Consider the following 22,664-nt stretch of genomic DNA (forward strand, 5'->3'; position numbering starts at 1 on the left):
TTTGAGGATGACATCTCTGTGCGTGTGACGTGGAGGTTCCGGTGACACACACACACTGCCTGAGGAGGAGAGAGCTTGGCACCAGCCAGGAACACAGTCCACGGGAGGCGGGTGGGCGGGAGCGGGAGGGACCGGGCGGAAGCACAGCTCCAGCCAGCAGAGAAGTACGGTTAAAACATGAGCGTGTGTCTGCCCATGTGTGTAAGAGAGATGGGTTATGTATGTAATGTGTGTAAACTGTGTGTGTGTGTGTGTGTGTGTGTGTGTGTGTGTGGAGAGAGAGGGATGGAGTGCTTGTGTTATGTGTGACTCTAACAGAGATGATGAGTCTGTGTTTACCAGAATGAGGAAAACATGTCTAGATGCAGTCACTCTGGGATACAAGACAAATCAAAGAAGCACATAGCCGAATCTCTTGTATTAGAGATATTATATATACTCTTTGTGTGTGTGTGTGTGTGTGTGTACTTGCCTGTGTGGGTGTGCGTATGTGTGCGTGTGCGTGCTTGCCGATGTGTGTGTGCGTGTGTGTGTGTGTGTGTATGTGTATGTGTTGTTTCAGAGCAGGATCACTGGCCTGGGTGGCACAGGCCCAACCTACGCAATGACTCAGGAACCCAGCAAAGAGGGCTGAGGACATTCTGTCACATCGGTCTCCTGGGCCATTTGGAGGTAGACCATATGGCACGAGGTTGGGTGTGCACGAGGAGGCATCCCACGGTCACCGAGGCCCACTGCACACACAACACACGAACAGGATATCCCATCGCGCAGATGAATTAAACAACCAGAGAGACAGACAGCACTCACAGCCTGCACCAAAGCCAGTCGCTGTGTCTAACTGGAGAAGTGAAGGTACAGAGTAAATCAATGAAGAAGCTCTCAGGCAACTCCACTTCAAACGTGCATTGTGTGTACATTGCTATCATTCATAGCAGGTCGGACTTCAAACCGTCTGTACGCCTGAGGTGTTGGCTTTTCATTCTCTTCCACCGGGAAGCAGCAGGCATTCCTCGTATCCGATAGCATTCCAGCAAGCCTACTGAACGTTATACGTCCAGAAGATAGAGTAGAATCTCCTCCTGTACTGTAAGCTCAGCAACCCCTTTGTAATTCATAAACTGTGCAGAACCAACTACAGCATTTTATTATTTTAGGCTATTCTGTTTAAGACCCCCACCCCCTTCCCTATTCCATTATTCTTGGGTTTTGTCCTATTTATAACGTGGGTTCATTCTTCAAAGAAAGAGCAAAAATATGGCTTGCTTAGGCTTAAGAGTGTATTTCATAGCAGAGCACAAATACAGCGGCTATCAAATTTTGAAACCGTTTTTGTTTAATCAATTTGAATTGAACCTAATCTAATTTCATCTAAGAAAAATGTATAAAACAGAATTACAGACATTAAATTATACAAATGTGGTTACACAGCTTTATTTAAATAATTGAAACACCATTAGTCACTTGACCCTTGGTTCTTCTGTTATTCAGTCAGTTACCTTCGTGCCAAACATATTCCCAAATAGTTGCACAATTCTTTACCTGATATCATAACTTTGAAATGCAATCAACATGCAGTGTTTAATGGCTTCAAAACAAAATATCCCAGAGTAGCTTTTCATTTCTGCTGGAGGACTAATGCTAAATAAATTCAATTTTGTGATTTAGAGGCACACTAAACTGGAGAGTTTGCCAGGGTGAGCAGGCCCTGTCTGGCTGTGGAAGGGAAGTGGAAACAGTGTCTGTCTGGTTTCTTTTCCTATATTATTATTGGGAAATAACTGGGTTTGAATACCCCAATATTACAGACTGCCTGGTGGCTAAGGTACATGACTGTGGCCAGTTTGGTTCAAGCCAAGGTTGGTGATTCAAGCCCAGGTGCCCTTCTGAGTAAGGCCCTTAACCCTGCATTGCTCCTGAGAGAGGGATTGTCCCCTGCTTACTCATATCAACAGTCAACTGTAAGCCGCTTTGGATAAAAGCATCAGCTAAACAACAAATTATTATTCTGTTCAACAGGTAGCCGCAAATGATGGTCTTCCAAAGTCATATAAATTGTGCCAACACTGGCCAGTTGAGCCTGTTGTCTCTCTTTGTATGTGTGTGCGCATGTGTGTGTGAAATACATTCTATCCTCCTGCTGTGTGCGCCTTATTGAAATCAATTCCTTCTTGTCCTTGAGCTCATGTTTCTGCCCTTTCTTTCCTCACATATGGCAGCGCTTCATAATTTACGAGACGGCAATTGTTCTGGAGTATTACGGTCGCCCAAAATTTGATCCTAATTAGTATGCCCCATAGAACAGGTATAGTTTACGGTACAGTTTTGATGGATTACTGTACATCCCTTTAATATATTGGCCTATCCTCCAGGTTATTTCTGTGAAGGCATCAGAGGTGTGGAGTGTATACTGTATGTGGCAGGTGTGAAATACAATGATAGCAATAAGGTTAGCATTGATAGATTGCTAGAGCGTGTTTGACAAGCTCTGTATTTTTGTATGTATTGTTTATTATTCAATGGAACAAACTGCATTTCTGGGAGAACAGGGACAGACAGTGACAGCTTGTGCCCAGAACAATCACCTGTAGCCATTTTCAAGATGTACATTGACTACCTCCTTTCTTTATTGCCATTTCACAAGCATCATTCCTGTTGATTTCCATCAAGGTAGGATAGGCTAATAGCTACAGTCAAGTTGACTGTAAATTTTAATGAATAGAGCTGGTAACACAATGCGTGTAACTGTTTTCTTGACTGAACTTTGCTCTGCACTGCAACGGCATTCATCGAAGAAAGGGCCATTCTTCCATTTGATCTCTTAAAAGTCATCTACCTCTTTTAATTCGATCTTCAAAGGAACCCCTTGAATTGAAAAGTGAAATGCGCCCCCGAGTATCTCTTCTCCAGTAACAGAAGTTGCCACATCAGGCATAAAAACAAATGTTTTTTCAGCCATATCTGTATCCACTTCCCTAAAGTTACACTTTTTCCCAGTTTTGCTCATGGAGGGCTTTACATACAAACACGTCCTCCTGCTTAGGCAACATCTTCATGCGTCATGGAGCTGATTATATCCGCGCGCTCCCTGGAGAGTGATCCCCTCTCTCATTAACTGAGCCACTGATCTTTTCATTAGACCCCAGTTTAATTAGTCTGTTAACCCACCTCACCAATCATCTTCATCATCTGCTTTCATCTCCTTACCACCAGCTTCCATGTGTCAGGAACCTCTGCACTTTGGCAAGTTCTCTCCATTCAACATTACTATAAGTGCTGCCCCACAACATGACATGCTGTTTAGAAAGGGATATTTTCTGTTGCTTCACCACTATTCACTATTACAACTATAGGGTTGAATAATGGGTTTGAACAGCACTTAATTAACTTTTGAACTCTGAAACTACTGGAGAATTCTTATGGAATGCACATGCATTTTCCACTTATTGGGAGAAGATTATTTATATTAGGAGGGGGGGATTTTTATAATGGACTTTTGACATGTAATCTTAGTGGGACACATGGAAAGACATTTACTGTACGTTCCAGTTGCTGACTGTCAAAGAAACCTGCAGAACTGTGGGTTAATAGTGTAAAAGCTGAAGTTGACCTCAGTGACTGAATTTATCTTTTTTCTTGCATATTCCTGTAATGTATAGCCGAATTGTCTCACCTTGGAGTAAACGATGTGTGTATTTGATCGTGTAGATCGCTCCGCTTTGGCACCAGAGACAGCCATGTCTCTGTACGGAAGATGCCAGGAAAGGGAGAGTTGTCTTGCACTCTGGTGACTGTCTGTGGTCTCTGCGAGAGATTAAAAGGTTTTCACTTCCCAAAAGTGATGTAACTCAGTTTGCCTGAATGGAAGGTCGGCCGGCCTGGCTAATGTTCCCGTTCTCTCACGGATTCAAGGAAAACTCTCAGGTTACCTGGCAATGCTGGTGAATCCTCCACGTTTAGATAGTCGGGTTTTTCAGAGAAGTGATTGGGATGACATCGTGTATGTTTACACTGTAAGACTGTTTTGTAATGCCCACCACCACCAGCCCTCGGTGGAGGACCTCTTTATTCATGAATTAGAAAAAAGACAATGCACAAAATTAATGAGATGCATTACAAGGAAAAGGACAGAGAAAAATAGTTTGTGATCGAAATAAAAATCCAGAATTAGAAATGCCTATCAACAGTCGTTCTGTCTCACCACCCTCATCCCAAAATCAATGCCCCACAAGTTTTATTTTACAGGGAAGAGGGAAAAAAAACAGCAAGATCGGTCCACATTCAACCCAACACTCCCAACCTAGTGGTGGTGATTTACCCACTTCACATAATGTGGCTATAAATGTAATGGGAAAGTGACAGATTCAACAGTGAAGAAAGCATTATGCTAAAAGCTTGTATAAAAGCATACCCATAGATCAGTTAGCTGGCAGATTAAGTCATAGGTCTGATATTTATTATTCTAGTTAACATGTATATGTATACCATAGTACATCAGTGTTTTAGAATAAACAGAAATTATAACATACCTTTGTTATTGGGTTGTATACACAATGGTTAATATGTGGGCAGTGGCTTTTGATACTGTAGTGTACATTAAAATCTACAAAAATAATCAATATGTATGCAAGTCTTTATCATACAATTAATTTACATAACCATGGAAAACAGCAAAACAAAATTACCAGCAAGAGTGTCTTCATCATTCCCCATTAAAATGATTATTTTGTTGCACTACCTGAAAGTGTATAGGCACATCTATAATATTTCAATACAGTGGTTTTCATAATTAGGGAGGGCTTTGTCCATGCCCATGCATAATGTGTGGATTACATAACTGTAAATTAAGCTGTTTTTCCAGACTATTCATGCAGGAACAAATATATAATATTTATTTGAAAAATGATTTGCTTTACTGCACAGGCATTTTAGAGTTTGTGGACTTTCATATTGGCAGTGCTGTATGTCTCAGCCATTTTTAAAAATGTACCTCACTATTCATGGAAATATGCAAAGCTCATCTTCTTGGGTGGTCTGTAGCCTAGTGGCTAAGGTAAATAACTAGAGCCCAGTGGGTTTGTGGTTCAAGCTCTGGTGTAGCCAAAATAAGCACAGCTGGGTGGGCCCTTGAGCAAGGCCCTTAACCCCACATTGCTCCAGGGCCGATTGTCCCCTGCTTAGTCTAATCAACTGTATGTTGCTTTGGATAAAAGTGTATGCTAAACAAAACATTATTATTTATTCTGGTTCTAGGTTGTCTATAAGTAATGGGATGGTTTCACTGAACTCACTGTTGCAGTATCAGTGAATACATAGGATTGCCAAAGGCTTAGGAACTTCATTCCATACCACATGCTCTCATATTGGGCATAACCTGAAAGACAGGCAGTTTACCGGCTAGACAACCAGCAGTGCTAATGTCTTCTGTACATTTTTTGAAGTTACCCACTGGGATTATTGTATTGCCCAGGAAATAGGTATACATTTACGTTTAATTGCACATGGATTGGAGTTATTGTTGAACATGTCCATTATGTAGCCTGGGATATGTTTTGTTTAGCTTGCTTACAGTTCTACCAGGAGCTCATGTTAGGTCAATACTCTGTTGGATTTGTGATGGATCATTTGGTTAATGGATCAATGAAATGCTTAACATGTATTGATCATGATATCATGTTTGTGGGTGGCGTAAGAAAGTAATGTGCTCAATCGGTCATATTAGTTATATTAAATAAACACATACATATAAAAACATACAGTCATTCATGAATGTACATGTTCATTTAGCAATGTAAATGCAGTAACCGTCACATTTTAGTGGAGCCACACATTCAGCACCACGGAGAGCGCATGCGACTTGCTCCTGCTCCGGTTTCCCTGCATAACAAGTTACGTTTACCATTCTGATTTATATTTTGTAACGTAAATCCTTCTTTTTTCTTTACATCGAAACGCTAAATTGGTCGGCAGAGGAGATCTGTTCCCTGGCGTAAAGTTGTCTCGCTTTTGAGCTGTAGCAGCACGAAACCGGACTTTTCTAAATGGATTCAAACATAGTAGGCAATATGAAATATGATGTGTAGGCTGAGCGCTTGATCAGGAAGTTGTGCCTGGTAGAGTACAGATACACTACAGGAATGCGATACAATTTTGCAACAATTGACTAACCGGAATGTGTTTTGACGACGCTGCTTTATTTGAACTCATATTCCCCACCTCGCACCAAATATTTTTTAGTATTCCTCCCTAAATTATAATAATACTACTGTGCTGCGTCGTGATGACTGTCTAGGAAGAGTGTCCCGACTGGTTTGACATCTCGCCACCCCGAGTAGTACAGACTACGCCTTTAAATTGTGTGCTTCGTACTAAGTAGAGGGCGGACCCGTGCGGCTTGTGTGTGAAAATCTCGTGATTGCCCATCAGCGCTGAGCGAACGGCGCTCTGTGATGTGCTGTTCAAGACAGAAGGACTGTGCTCCGCTACAGCCTGCAACGCTGGTAAAAAACCTTCGCATCATTGCAGCATCATTTTCAACAGTGGTTTAAAACCTGGACCTAAACCCTTTTTTTGCCGTAGGAATTTAACTTGGATTAATATGCTGGATATTCTTGCAATAATTCAGGTCAGTCTTATTTTCAAACTAGATTAATAGCGACGAGTAAAGTTCGCGCCGCACTCTTGTTTGATTCAAACTTTTTACGGAATTATACGAATATTTTGAGCACTTCTGTGCACTACAAATGAATGGATGTAGCTCGGGGTGTTTTTGGTTTACTTTGAGACCCATGGAATGCTGTTTGCAATCCACGGCCATATCAAACGGATTATTTCTATAATACTTATCTCGATAGTTGGTACAACACAATATCGAATTGCATATTTTTTAAATAAACAAAACAGGCTGCAGACTCGTGATTCAATGATGACCACTATCCATATCTGCGCGAGTGCGCTCCGCGAATACTATGCTACGGTGACTTTCGGATTTCAAGTGGTGCATTTTTTCAATGCCTTGTGATTCTCTCTCAGAGATCCGCGTTCATTAAGTCTGTAATGATGAGAATGGATGAAGCCAACAGGACGAATTGAAAAAGGTAAATTACAATAGAGTAGGCTAAATAAATATTTAATCCTACGTTTTTTGGGGTAGGCTTGTGCACTCGCCTGAAAACAATTCTAAAAACAAACAATCGTAAATTTCACTTTTCGACCGGTCGGAGAAAAGGATGGTAGAATCTTTGAGATATGTTCTCACGTAGTTTAACGGGATGCCTACAAAACAGCGCTCTCATAAACTGGTATACTGTAAAAAAGAAATCTGGCTAAATTATACATGGGAGCTGCCCCCATCTCTCCAGACTGCAAGAGCGCAGGGGGCAATGTTAAAACTGCACGACTCATGAGCTACAGTAACAGCCCACATTTCGCATGTCCGTGTGTCACATCTCACCTAGCAGGATACTATTGACGGAAGCAAAACGGGATTTCAAATAAAAAGAACATAACATCCCATTGCCAAAGGGGTGGACAGCCTACTACGCTCATTTATGGAAAGGTCCCAAATAATTTAACCACTGGCTTAACCTTTTTGTTAGCCCTGAATTCCACGCTTTAAACACCATATTACACTCCATTCGTTAGAACAAGCCCATGTTCCCTCTTATAGTATTTTTTTTAATGCATCAATCTATCCGGAAAGAGCTGGGCCCTAAAACTATTATTTTAAAGACTTCATATAGGTTGTGAGATACTCGACAAACTATATGGTGGTAATATCTTTCAAGATATATTATGTAATGATCGCGTAAGTAAAGTAAAATAGCACACGTGCATCTTGCTTATCGTTACAAGCATATGGGCTTCAAACGATTAGAAAATATCCAAAATTTAGGTTAAAATTACTTTTAAATCAGTCTTCGTTGTGCCACATAACGGTGAAATATTCTGATATAGAGTACGAATTCTAACGTAAAAAGTGTATGTGATAAGCATAATTTGTCTCCTTTGATGTAAAAATTTAACACCGTTTTTTGTGAGAGAAAATGCACTCCCTGCGGAATATTCTCGAGTCCTCGAGCCCCGCAGGAGGTAGGAGTTTATCACGAGCTCGAGAGCCACTGAGGTTGACGTGTGGGCTGGCATCAATACATTCCACACAATATAACCCATTGCATTATTTATGATAATTGTGTATTAACGGATTACCTGAATATAAATCCGTTAGTAAAGCGGACATATTTTGGAGAGAAAAAAAATCTTATTTTTTAAGAAATAATCCCACATTTTTATTCAGCGCATGTTTATCCTACAAATTGTCTTGACGTTTCATAATGTCACTTGCGTTTGGTAAAACTTTTTTTTTTTTGCACTTGAACAACCCTTAAATTAGGCTATTTTAAAATGTATATAGGCTAAGCAACAGAGAGTTGGCATAAAAGCAAAACTGCGCTGTTTTGGCGGGAAACTATTAAATAACGAATAAAATCGATTTGAGCTCTGAAATGACACATTTAACTTCAATATACAGAACATATTTCTGCCTTTTCCGGCTGTGCTGAATGTGGCTGCAGAATCTACTAGAAGCCAGATTACATTTTATTGTTGCGCCTTCCTGTCGGCGGTTTATTGAGTATGACGGACGCTTTCACCTTGGTCTCCGATGCTGTTCCTGAGGTGACATTTTATTCTATTCAATTTTACTAGAAAACAACGAAAATGAATTAGTTTTATGTTAAAGGTAAAATGTAGATATAATTTGAATGCATGATCTCTGTGAATATTTCGTGAAATAACCTTATCATTTGTATTTGTTAGGCCTAAGCTTACAACCCGTTATTGCTTATATGCTACTGTAAATTTCAAGGTGTTGTAGGTTATATTTTGGAATATACTGATTGTCTACAAATAATATAAATGCATTGCAAAAATAATATAAATACACAACATCAATATCAGATGATTTAGGATATAAATGTTGACCATATAAAACACAATGGAAAATACACCAGTTCTGAAGCTTTGGCTATAATAGGTGGAAAATAGAAAGAAGATGAACCGCTTCATGAATTTATTCAAGGATTTGAATTATATAATCTATGATGCACAAATTTGATATGATATATTTTCTTTACTGTAACCTATAATGATTATAAGGTGTGGCGGACCAATTTAAATGTCATTTCAGCGACTCTTCGTTGCGGCTGTCATTCAGGAAAATGCTCGGAGCTTTAAATGTATTTTATTTCCGATTTCAAATCGTATCCTTTGTCAACAAGAATACAGCCTAGTGCATAAAAATATATGCTACCTATGTCTCACACCATTTTAAGTCCAAATTAAAGCAAGGCCTTTAGGAGAAAGCCTACTACGCTATGGTGTTTTACTATAATTATAGGGCAAATGCTGAGCCATTTTGGAATGTGTTTCCTCTGCCCTTAATTGAAAAACGCTGTAAGAGATTGCTTTGTTCATTTTTATGATTGGATTAATTTCGCTGGTGTTGATTGCGCATTGGTGTATTCTCTGAATGGAGTATGGCAACCAGACCTGAGATGATAAGTCTAAAAATGAATGTCGTAATGCCAAAAATCACGAACTGTATAATAGAGAATGTAGAAACAAAATTTTTATTACTAATCTGTGTATCTAGGCCTATTTTTTCGTAAAATGAAGAAGGCAGCCAACAATTTAGCTTCAGTGTTGGGTGAATTTATTAGAGTATATTTTGCTGCTTGTAGACAGAATTATTATTTACGATTTTCGTTCCGAAGAGCCAATGAGGAGTACTATTCGTCCTATGAAAACAGAATTAATCACACGCCATACACACCCAACACCAAAACCAAGACAACCGAATCGACAGAGTAATGCGTTTTATCAGAGCTGAAAGGCCTCAATGTTTCTACAGATAACAGCATGCAAATGAGAATTATATTGTGGCATCTTGAATAGATAGTGCCAGAGCCCAGTCCTATTTTAATTACATTTTAATATTGTGATTATCTATTTTTTATATACATTTATTTTTTCGGATACCCATTTATTAAGCAATTTACTACACACCGTGGTTCGTGTTGGATTTTTCCGTCCTGAGTATTTAACGCGTATACAGAAATATTATATGAATATTCATATTTTCTCTACTATCATTAATGCAATAACAATGGTAGTAATCATCAATGTGTAGAAATTGTTCTAATAACGGTGTAGCGATATTTTAAGAAAGAGATTAAGATTTGGTGAGGACATTTTGTGTGGACACAAGCGGATGATGTCGGTGTGAATTCCAAACATCAGCTATACAAATAATTAAAGAAACAAAATGGAGAAAATTAATTGTGCAAAGCATTCAGCCCTGTTACAAGCCTTGTCTGTCCTGTGGTGCCCTGGCCTCTCATTCTGCCTGGCTGTGCTCATGATCTCCGAGGGAGATGGTGAGTAGGTCAAGCTGAACACGCACTTCCGTTACAATACGGCTGACCCTCACTGGTTAGGTAAGGACCAGCGGGGTGGTGATGTCACTAAATTTGTCTCGTTTTATGACAATATTTATTATTGGGAATGAGGGGCATTTTAGCCCGTTAAAATGATTGTTTTATTAAATGTCACCGCTATCCACGACCTGAGCACGAGGTGGTTCCTTTGATACCGTTTTATTCGTACTGCTGATGTCATTTGGTCATTGCAGTCGAGCATTTCGCTGCGGCATTTTCAGCGTATTAGAGGCGTGCGATGCACCTGCAGTAAAAAAAAAAAAAACACCTCTTTGTTGTGCATCCAATAAATTGCCAGGACAGTTGGGTGCAGCTTTCATTAATATGTGTCTCAGGTTTCACGGTCTCCGTTTTCCGGTCTGTCTCTTCTCCTTATTGTTTTAAAGAGAGCCCAAATGCGCAATCATTCCAGCGATGATGTGCGTCTCTTCAGCCGGGCACATCCTGCACATATCAATGAGCACAGGGCCCTGTGTAGTTTAACCTTTTCACCTCCCTGCTCTTTTTCTAAGGCATGGCCCGTGTTACAACGGGGGGTGGGAGTTTGTAGAGCACAGCAAATGCGGGGATGTCAAGGAGACGCAGGTGATGCCAACACGGGTATCGTTTAACCAGAACTCAATAGCCTCCTGCTTGTGCTAAATTAACTATTCAGGGCAGGTGGCTACAGAGGCTCACGTTGTGTTCTGCCTCATTGGAGCTGGCCTGATTGGTGGAGCTATTGTCTCCCATAAAGTACCACCCAGGCCACTGCATGGGAAGCAGAGAATATTATATGCATATTAAGTTGCACTTTTTAGTTGGCCCTGAAATATGAGATTCTCCATTGTAGGGCATACATTGCTTACACAGAGGGTAACCTAGGCTGGTTTTGACTTGAATGGTGGGCCTCATGGTAAAAGGCCAATATTCAATTTGAAGTGTCAACAGGGATATTCGTTTTCTACAGAAACATTATGGATTCATTAATGTTATGTGCTCATATTAAAACAGATTCATTTTTAAAACCTTTAGAACAACCGATATGTTAATGATATTTATTTACCACCCTGTTCCAATTTCTTAAATATTAACTTTGCCTCTAGGAGATCATACAAATGGAGGAAAATAGCAAGGGCTATATTTATTGTGTAAATAATTTCGTATAATGGGTATGATGAAATTGAGAAACAAATATCTGAATATTGTTCGACATTGAAGCCATGTCTAATGCAATTTATTGACAGCTTTTTTACTACAGTACACACACTGTGTGTTTTGCAGACACTGCAGAATTAATATGCTACTACAAGCTAAAACAAAATGGCTGCCAAATAATAGTATTACCAATGTAATAATGATTTTGTGCTATTACTGTAGAAAATTATTGCAATTATATTTGTATCACATATCACCGATCATGTCCAGCATGTTTTCTCAGTAAGATAATGACGGCAATGGATAATTGTGATTATTCAGACACCTGACCCGATGTTTTGAAACGATCTCTTATGCTTACGTAGATTTCCGTCCCGTAGTCTTAATGAGCAGGCATGTTGAAATGCAAATTGCCAGACGTGACGTCGTCGGTGCTATTGTATCAGGGACCGACGGTGCTTGGGAGGGAGCGCATTGTGAGTTAATATGCTACGAAGGGTTACAGTTACATCGGAGGCATGTGAGTGGGCAGGCGCGCATTTGACTGTTTTAAAGTTCTCTCTCGTTGTGTAACCAGTGGAAAGCCTTTAATTTTGCCATCATCAGATAAAGACGGGCACCGCGCTATTGATTGATAGCTGGGACTGCCATGAGAGTAATGTGGGCAATTTACACAGGAGATGACCGATAACACAAAAGAACCTTTTGAGAAAATAGCTGGAAAACTTTTAATTAGATTTTCATACCAGCTGCTTTAACTGTTTCAATACAGGCACAGGTCAAATACTCATTTCAATTCTGCATTTACCAAACATCTATTCATTACATTACATTACAGGCATTTGGCAGATGCTCTTATCCAGAGTGACATACAACATTCATCTGCCATACTGTATAAAATATGCATATATTCATAGATGTTAATTTTGCTCCCTATCAATTTTGATGTTAAATTGTTTTTCAGTGTGAGCATCGACAACAATGTAAAAACATAGCCTTCCCTTTTGAGACATTTGAGACATACAGAATGTACATTTAAATATTTTTTAGAAGCTGCTTGTTTGGAAGGCAACATGGAAGCTTGTCTTTACAATTATGTTCATTTCTACTTTTCTCAGGACCAAAGGACACAGTGAAGCTCCTGTGGATCAAATGAAGCCAACATGAAGAAGGCGTCGTTAAGTCTGAAAGCCAGAAGAAGCACAGCAGCGGGACCACACCCGACGAGCCTCCGTAAAATTGGTCACACAGTGTGAGCACAGAGACTGTCGTCAGCTCCGAGGACACAGGGCCCCATCTTCTCCTCCCCTCTTCCCTCTCTGCTGCTCCGAACCGCTCCCCGTGACGTCACTGCGGAACAGCAACCACAGCGGCCCTGCGTTCGAATGGCCTTAGGACTCTTGCCCCTCTATTCCAGCTCAAACGGATTTTGTTTTTCGTCGTTTAAGTTGTGAAACATCTCTTTACTGGAGAGCTCCTTGTGGGATGTACGTGGAATATACCATCCTCTGAACCAAAGTAAATTCAATGGTCTCTTACTGTTAAGGATTATAGTGCTCCCCCTTTATTTCCACAGTTTACAATGAATCTCCTCTCGTGCTCCATCAAGGTGAAATTGCTGCTCAGTACTTTGTTAGGCCTATGTTTGGGCCTGGAGTTTTCGGGGGCTCCGGGACAGTGGGTGCGCTATCTCCGCTGGGATGCCAGCACCAGAAGTGACCTGAGCTTTCAGTTCAAGACGGACGTGTCCACCGCCCTGCTCCTCTACTTCGACGACGGGGGCTACTGCGACTTCATGCAGCTGATGGTGGCGGAGGGCAAGCTCCAGCTGCAGTTCAGCATCGACTGCGCCGAGACCACCATCGTCTCCGACAAGATGGTCAACGACAGCAGCTGGCACTTCGCCACCCTCAGCAGGTACAACCTGAGGACTGTCCTGAGGCTGGACAGCCAGACCAAGGCCGACGAGGTCAGGCCTCAGCGGCAGTACATGAAGATCGTCAGCGACCTGTTCCTGGGGGGCGTCCCCCAGGACATCCGACCCTCGGCACTGACGTTGCCCCTGGTGAAGGACCAGCCGCCGTTTAAGGGAGTTATCACGGACCTGAAATACGGGAGCAAGGAGCCCACGCTCCTCAGCAGCCAGCGGGTGCGGCTGGACATGGAGGGCCTGTGCACTCAGAACCCCTGTGAGAACGGAGGCAGCTGCTCCATGGTGGATGGAGAGCCGCTGTGCGATTGCTCCAAAACGGAATACGTGGGCCGATTCTGCAACGAAGGTAACCCGCCGCGTTCGCGGTCTGTTTTAACCGCCGATTTACGACCGCACGCGATTACTTCGGCGCCTTGACCCGGTGACCTAATCTGCTACCTGATCATTGTCTCGTGTCCTCTTGGTCGGTTGCATTGAACCAGGATGCCTATACCAGTTTAATGTTACTTAGGCTGTTGTTCATGGTGGCACTTTTTAAAATTTAGTATGCAGGTTTATTCTTCGGGTGTAGTGCTGTTCCTACTCGTATTTCTTGACTGTAAGGAATCTTTCAACAATAATTTAAACCAAGCTGAATCTTCACTTACGCCTAGGTTGGTAAGCCCTTTCCAGAATGTCAGCATTTTGTGTGCTCATTAAGGTGCAGCCATACTGACAATTTTCTCCTGGCCAACACTGGTCAGCTAAGAATTGAGGTACATAAATTCTCTTCAGAATAAAAATGAGCACCATTTTTACTGATAATTGTGCTTCTCTTTGATGTTCAGTTTATTTTTTATCATAGAGTTTTTCTCACAAGGGCAATTTATTTTCACTACATTTCAAGGGACTACACTCCATGAAAAGGCCTTGTCTACCTTTATCAATGCTTTTGTAGGCCTATTTCATACTATAAATTGCTGAAACTGTCTCAAAACTAATATTAGTCAAACTTTTGGCTCAACAACTTGTTGCTTTACTCTTCCTTGAAGTAGGTTACTTCAGTTGAACATAAACAATTCATGAACTGTTGAAGCCCTTTTAGCATGTTTATATGATGACGGTTGACATACTGGATATAAAAAAAATTCCCAGTGTCCTTCCAGAATAGTTTTCACGAAAAGGTGGTCGACGAGGCGGGATTGTGGTCCAGTAAGTAGCAAAGAAGTATTTCTTCTGAATCCTGGCCAAGGGGCTTTCTGTGTGGAGTTTGAATGTTCTCTCTATGTCCATGCAGGTTAATCTGGTTTTCTCCCACAGTCAAAAGACATACAGATTAGGTTAATTGGAGAGTCGAAATTGAATTATGAATATAAATAATGTACCTGCAATGGATTGGTGGCTGTCCAGGGGTGTGTTTGTCTCCTGGGATTGGCTCCAAGTCCTTCTATGACCGTGAACAGGAAAAAGTGGTTTAGAAATTGGATGAGATGGATGGAGGTGCTAATACATTTGTAGCATATAGCATGTTACAGTTGTTTCAGCCAGATATCTCCTTTCTGACAGATGATCGTGCTAATGTTCATATGACCTCAGCCTTGTTCCCTGCAGAGAGGGGGCCCGGCTGGTCAGTTGCTGTCCACACTTGGCAAATGTACGGGTACTGGCCACAGCTGGCTCAGGGGTAGTTCCAGGACATCCAGCATAAAATTAATCCCCTGACAAAGCAAGGCCCGAATGCTCACGCTTACTCCGGATAGTAGGCTACCTGTCAGGGTAGCTAAAGACAGTTTAACTGTGATGCAAACACATAATATATTCATTTTTATTCCTGATTTAATAAGGCTGAGGCTAACTGCCCATTTTGATTGTGAAAAACCAATGCATTAATGCATTGACTCACTTATAATGTGCAAGAAAATCCATCACCATAACAAACCTACTCACACATTTTATACAAAATGCATAGTAATAAATGTATCTGTACCATTATGTTCAACTGACCACCTTGGTGGAAACCAAATGGGTAATATATTTTATTAGATTAATATCAGGCTATGTATTACAACAATCTACTCGACATGGTAATTTGCTAATTTTATTATCCTGTTCATTGAAAATATTACACTTCATGTAAAATTGAAAAGGTAAGAACTTTCTTTATTCTTTATAGTACAGAATCACAACATCAACATTTCTGACAATCTAAATATGAATTATTTAGCACTGAATGAGTTGCTTACATTTTGTCCATTGATGTAATTAAATATTCAATGTGTTCATGGCTTGATATATTTGTTCCTGGCCTTATTTCAAAATTTTGTTATATAACTATAGGTTGGTTATTTGTTAAAACTCAGTCACATTACAACTTAAGGTTTTTCTTTTTAAATGTATTTAGATCCTGACAGTCATACAGAATTCTAAAGGTATATGCTGGTGTGAACAAAGATAGTTTTCACTCTTCTCTCCTTATGGTGTTATTTTTATCAGTGTTTTGCTGTTGCTCTGTTTTATTGAGATGCAGTATCCTTGATTGACTGACATACAAATTTCCAATAGGGAAATTGTAAAGTTATATACGCATGTACTTCCTCTAAACTATGCTTTATTAATGTTCATCTAATTTGTGGGTAGGGACTGGACATAGCACGTCAGATAAAAGGATACTGTATCCTCGATATCAATAATGCAGATAAAATGCACAAGAGGGGTATCTGGAACTATTTCTTGGTGAAACTGAAACGTTGAATTTCCATGACTGAACGAGGACTCTTTCGATTGGCTGCGTGACTGCGTGACTAAGATGCGGGTGTGCGGAGACCCAGCCTCCCTGGTTATTTTCATTGCGGACACCTCCTTGTACGGGGCTGCCAGCTCCAGTGGAAATATAAAATGGCTGAGTGTGATGTAAATATAAAAGGCGGGTTGCACGCGTATTTATGGTCCGTGTGGCCATTTTGTGTAGTGTTGCAAACTCCCGAATGTATCTCAGGCGGGGCCCGCCGGTGTGTAGAGATGGCGGTTTATTGTGGCGGCTGTATCTTAGCGAAACAGCGCTCTTCCGAAGATGGTATCCCCGAGCAGAGGCTGGACATCAGCAGAAGGCTCTGTCGTTTGAAGAAGCGACGGCCACAGATTTATGGGGCGCGGGGTGGACAGGCATTTCCACTTGATTTATTACAGTTGGGCCTTTTTTGTCTTGTTTGCTTGGCTCAGTCCTGCAGTCTACTGATAGGGGACTTAAGCAGAGTGTAAAAGCATCTTTGATGGGCTGGAGCTGTGAACATCGGTTCTGACGATCATAAAATAAAAGAATAACCTTGTTTACAGGGCCGCGCACAATTTATGTGGAGGGCTGAGAGACCCGTTCCACAAACGCTCCAGCAAGCACTGTAAATGTAAAATGCGCACTCATATGTCTAAATAAATAAATATTCACGTCTCAAACACACCTCAGATTGTGAATTAACAGCGATTCTTGTGCGCGGATTTTTTTGTTTTACCCCAAGGTCAATTATATACAGTACGAAAGATAAGTCATTTTCTGACTGCTCTTTACTACTCGATGTAAAGAAAACAGGCTACTGAAAGAAGGAACAGTCGTTCTCCAGCTGTTTTAAGACCACGTTAATTTCCCTGCAGTAATTGATGTGGCTGATTGTCGCTAATGCCACATGAATGAGGAAAGATAATGAGGACAGTAATAAGGGCAGAAATGGCTAATTTGCCCATGCAATTCTGAAACAAACAAGAAATTCAGACTGCATCAGCACCTCCTTTAATTCGGAACTATTTCCCTTGACGGTTCTATATTCCTACTGTATGAATTTGTATTCTATAATGAGGATTACACAATGTTTTTCTCCGAGGGACTTCAGGGTTTCTGATGCAGGGACACCGAGTTTGTGCATGCTAATAAATAGAGGGAAAAAGTTCATTATTAAATGCATTTATATAGCTAAATATTATCGGGGGAAAACACACCTGCTGAAATGTCTAGACAGATAGAATCCTCAAATTGCAGAAAAATCAACAGGAAGTTCGCACATTTCAGATGTGGCAGATGGCTGAAATGGCCCTAGAAATATTTGCCTCGGCGGCAGCGTATGTTCGGCACACGTAATTATTGCGCTAGCCACACTTAACATCGCCTGCTAAACTGCACAATCTGAGGGCAGATTAAAATAATAAACATTTGGCAACAAAACTAATGTTCAATATGTCATCCCATATGGATATCTCATGTTATATTCATGAAGATCACTGAGGCTTACATTAAAGACTGCTTTTAAGATAACTTTTAGTCTCCTACCTTTACGTTCGTTTAACTGTACCGATTTGATGTTAAGCATAAAGCAAGAAATTGTAGATTAGACTAATCAAGACTGCTGGACATATACAGTAAATGATTTAGGCTGTGGCCCAAGTGTTTTAGACTGTTGTAATTAATACTAATTATCGATCTTTTTCCTGATTTGGCTGTTTGGCCATTGAAGTCTAAAAATAGGAAGAATAAAAAAAAAAAAACAGAAAAGAAAAGCTTTTATTACAGGAATGTTTGAAGTAAATGCTCTTAATGAATTTAAAAACAGTGCCTATATAAAAGCTAAGCTATTGGAATAATGATAAAATGTAAAACTGATGAATTCCTATTTCCTACATTCCTACATTTCTAAGAAAGTAGGTGAGAAAAAAATCAAATGAAAAAATCTCAAATATATCAGCTTTCTGGATCTGTGTAGATTGCATGCTCAACATTATACTGACATAGCAGACAATTCACAATGCACACGCATCCATTTGCATGCCAGTTTATCCTGGGTTTGACCCATTCTTCAATGCTTGAGTAAAATACCTATATTTCTTTATGCAGTCCTGTATATCTTTATTTATCAGATGCCCCTAGTACAACATATAAAACTACCATACATTTCCATTCACATTTTAACTGAATAAATTAACATTGTGATCCTTGATCAAGAGAGAAGTATGTCTGGGATTAAAACAGGCAACCTCCTAGTTATAGAGCTCAACTTTTAACCACATATTTTTGACAGTGAGGAAGGTTAAAAAGAGCCTCCTGTGTGTTTGACTGTCCTCTCTATGAGACTCATTCCTTATTTCACTCTTAAATTGATGCTTCTATTTTGAAATTAAGTACTCGGTCATGGCTGTGTCTTGACCCTGGAGTACCAAAGGGCAGCTGTGAAAAGTCCCTTGATGTTTTATGAGTGACAGGGATAATCTGCATCAATAAGTCAGCACAGTGCAGGGTGAGGGTCCTGCCCATCAATGTATTGTGAAGACACAAGAAAAAAACACTTTAACCACATGCTTTAACTGTACACATGCTAAAACATGGAAAGAAAATGAACAACCATGAGAACAGCATGTTCAGAGCTCAAGCACTTCAAACAGAATTGGACCGAGACCAAATTAATATCTAATACATCTCTGATTACCGAAAGCTAAAAGCATTTAATGGAGTTGGCCTTAATTGGCCTCTTATTAGTTTCTGCAGGTAATTGCTGTTTGTGCTAAGGTTGATTAAGTTACTTTGTTGACAACTGTTGCAAAAATGCCAAAACTACTTCTATCCTTTTAATTTCAGAAATGTATGTCAATTATAAAGCGCACACTACAAATATCTAAAATGGCCGCCGTTAAATGTTCTGTTAATGCATGCAGGTTCCTCTGGTTTAAAATAACCTGGTAATTGAACCTCTGTCGGTGTTGTCTGGCATAGCCCTGGTACTGAAGTATTGTTTCTGCTATTGTTTTTTGGGCTGCATCACACTCCTTGTCGGAGCTAGCCATGTTCATTAATGAAGCGATGAGAACGCTGCCAGCAGCAGTTGGTAAATGTGCCAGAACTGGCGGCACAGGTCCGTGTCTGCAGTGAAAATAACCGACGTTCTGAGGCCCGGGTCGTGTTCCGCTACACACAAGCCTCACAGCAACATAAATTCATTACCTCCTGAAAACGGGGAGCTGGCTTTTCCTGCTTGAATTTATGTCTCGCCAGCGTACGAGGGGAGGTATGGAGCAGGAAATAAACAGAATATTTCCTCACAGTCTTCTCAAGTGTTTTTCTCGACGTGTTGAGAGAGTGTGTATCTGGCTCCCAGGAGAGGTCGGGACAGATGAGGAGGAGTTTTGTTTCTGGAGTTTCCCAGGCATGCACAGAGCAGTAGCTGCCACTTGCATGACTCTAAGTGTGTTATATTTTGCATGTTAGACAGCATGCAAAAGAGTGCAGAGTGTTTTTAATGCTGGAAATCTTCCCCTCTTTTATCTCTCCTTCTGCCATCGCCACATCAGAGGTCAGCCGTTTTCCAGGTGAGTGTTGGGCCAGTGATTCACAGTGAGCTCCCAATGGGCAAGGCTCATGGCTAATGATACTATTCATTAGCGTCTAATAGCGAAAAATGTGTCCTTTCAAATGCCAGCTGTGAACATATCAGCATATCTTCCTTAGTCTGCCAGTGCCACTGAAATACAATTCAGCAATCAATGATATGTGGGCTAACACTGATATGTGGGCTTACTTTGTATTATGAACTTTATCAGTAAACAGATAAGGACAAACACATACTGTATATGCTAACATGTACTAACATTTATTTTCTTGCAAAATGTGCAGTTACTTGGAAACGGGTTTATATGGTTTTGAGTAAATGGCCTGTGGAAATCAATGAAACTCAACAGATAATTGAGTGTGACTTCGAAATAAATATTTTTTCTTTTTACTTTAATAATGGCTTTATCAATAATTCCTTCACTAAAAGAAAAATGAAATAATTCAGCTCGCAAATGTTTCTTTGTAAATTTCCCGAATCTAGCATCAAAGCTTTTCCATTGATAGTGGAAAGCTTTAGCTGTAGTGTGATCGATGCCATGATTCGCCTCATGGTGAAACATGTGCCATCGCAATACCAGAAAGTATTGACATGTGTTCTCTCTCTCTCCCCCTCTCTCTCTCTCCCTCCCTCTCTCACTCTTTATTTCTTCAAGGTTTCTCACACATGATGATGGCTGAACAAGGTATGCTTTCCTCTTTTTTTCCTTCTTCCTTCTCTTGTCTTGGCCTGCCTTGGGCTTGGGGTTTTGAAATGGAGTGCTTGGTCTACCGATATTCTAAGTTTTGCCTGCAAACCCCCCTCCCTCACACGCAATACTTAGAAAGTTTGGCTGCACTTTGATTGCTGCCATTGTGTAGCTTTCTCAGTGTGTCTTCAGCATGAGTTCAACAAAGCAAGTGCCAAGTGAGTTCCTCTGCTTGTTGACAGATTGCATAGCCACTGAGAGTTTCCTGGCTATGCACGGTACAGATGAACACAGGATGAAGACATAGATGATGATGAATGTCTTGCCATGCATGACCTAGCTGAATAGAATAACTGGTCCCAATGTGGACAAATATGAGTCCAAAAGATTTACTTTTTGATTGTCATACAATAGTGCTTTTTTCATGCCTGTCTCTGTATTAGTGAAAATGCATGTTTGCTGAAGATTTTTTTATTTTTTTAATTATGAGTCTGAGGAGGCAAGAAAGGGCAGACGTGGGTGTTGCTTTTGAAGGACGTTCAAAGCTTCTCAAAGTTACTGGCATAAGAGTCCATTTGTGTTTCGGGCCAGGCATGATGATGTACTCAGTTTGATTGCAGCCATCTCAGATATGTTAAATTTACCATCAACAAACATCTCCAAAAATGGAGAGCAGCATGAGAAAACATCACCAGGTAACAAAATAGATTGGCCGATGATGGAATCTATGATTTTTTGAATATGTCCTGATGGCAAATGCAACGGTGTTGATCATTTGGAATTATAATTGTGGTTAGCAGTAGTGCACGAAAAACAGGTAATTAAAGGTGGTTTGCTGCTGCATGTGTAGAATGAGGCGTTTCTCTATGCTGTGCTAGTGAATGTGCCTGAGGGATTGCTCATACGTACATACTGCTCGCTGATGCTCTGTGGTTAGGAAATGTCCCTCCTCCATCTTTACAGTGTCTTATCCTTCCCTCTCTCCCCTTTTGCCTTTCAATTGTGGATATCATGCTTTCTTATTTCCTTTGGGACTTCACTCTCCGTTTCTGTAGCTAAAAGCAAAGGTACCCAGCTCTTTCTTTACTATGCTTGAAGAACACTTGTTGGTTTGATTCATAATATGTGGTTATTTAATGACTTTAGCGTGTTTCTAATGTGTTTACAACTTTGTGCGTAGCACTCCTTGCTAATGGCGGCACACTGAGGGTGATGTGATTAAGTGGATAATTAAATGAGCTTTAATTTAGGAGAGATAATGTGCACATTGACTGGTGGAGTTCCAGTTCTGAATGGCAGTGGATAAGGCTCTTACTGACTTATGTCAAATGGGCCATTCACTAACTACTGATCGACCGATTGCAGAAACTATTATGCTATTATGGTGTGGTCTTTAATATTCATCCCAAGTGGGTTTGCAAGAGTTAGGGACAGCAAACTTTTGTGTGTGTATGTCGGTGTGTGTGTGTGTGTGTGTGTGTGTGTGTGAGTGTGAGTGTGTTGAACCCTCTTCAAATAAGAGGACTTGTTTGAGAGATTCTTCTTTGGTACCTAATTAGAATGACCATTTCTTACCTTGTTTGTTATCTGCCCAAAGCTGGCTACTCTGGGTACCCATCCATGCACCTAGACAGTTAGCTACAGTACTACCTAGCAAGTGCTACAGTGTAATTACCACCTGTTTGGTGTTTCAGAATTCCCTCTTGTAATCTACATTGCTGTCCCCATATGACACTCAGAAGTAACTAATTAGCCAGTGAAAAGCGAGCCAGTATGTCACACTAAGGGTTGTAATGAATGATTCATTCTCTGTTCTAGCAAGGTGAATACAAGTTTTTAAATTACACTTTTGCGAAAAAGGTTCTGGGAGCTCTGATGTAAGCATACTTTCGGTTTGGAATTACAATAATGTTGCCTGGAAATATGAGAATTTAAAACAGAATTAGAATAAATATTAATGGCATTGGGATAATTTATCGTTATAGCAGTGGCAGTGGAGTAGGTCTGAGAACTGGAGAATAATCATATTGTTGAAACATTTATATCTTGCAACAGAACACAACAGGACT

At 40.5% G+C, this 22,664-nt stretch overlaps 1 protein-coding gene across 18 annotated transcripts in view; it reads left to right on the forward strand.

Annotated features, from left to right (window-relative positions):
* The first annotated feature begins 6,437 nt into the window (after positions 1-6,437).
* Positions 6,438-22,664, forward strand: part of nrxn3a (neurexin 3a) — a 329,043-nt gene continuing 312,816 nt past the window's right edge. For 17 of the 18 annotated variants that reach the window (XR_009708171.1, XM_061233256.1, XM_061233271.1 and 14 more), the window contains exons 1-4: positions 6,438-6,500; positions 12,752-13,912; positions 19,870-19,887; positions 20,563-20,592. Coding sequence is in view for 17 of the 18 variants with exons in the window: in XM_061233256.1 (XP_061089240.1) it covers positions 13,216-13,912; positions 19,870-19,887; positions 20,563-20,592 (745 nt within the window). In the remaining variant the exon portion in view is untranslated. Of the gene's footprint in view, positions 6,626-12,751; positions 13,913-19,869; positions 19,888-20,562; positions 20,593-22,664 lie in introns of all 18 variants that reach the window. The other variant, XM_061233229.1, reaches the window with a different exon arrangement.

This window comes from Conger conger, chromosome 1 (assembly GCF_963514075.1).
Source record: "Conger conger chromosome 1, fConCon1.1, whole genome shotgun sequence".
Taxonomy (NCBI): Eukaryota; Metazoa; Chordata; class Actinopteri; order Anguilliformes; family Congridae; genus Conger; species Conger conger.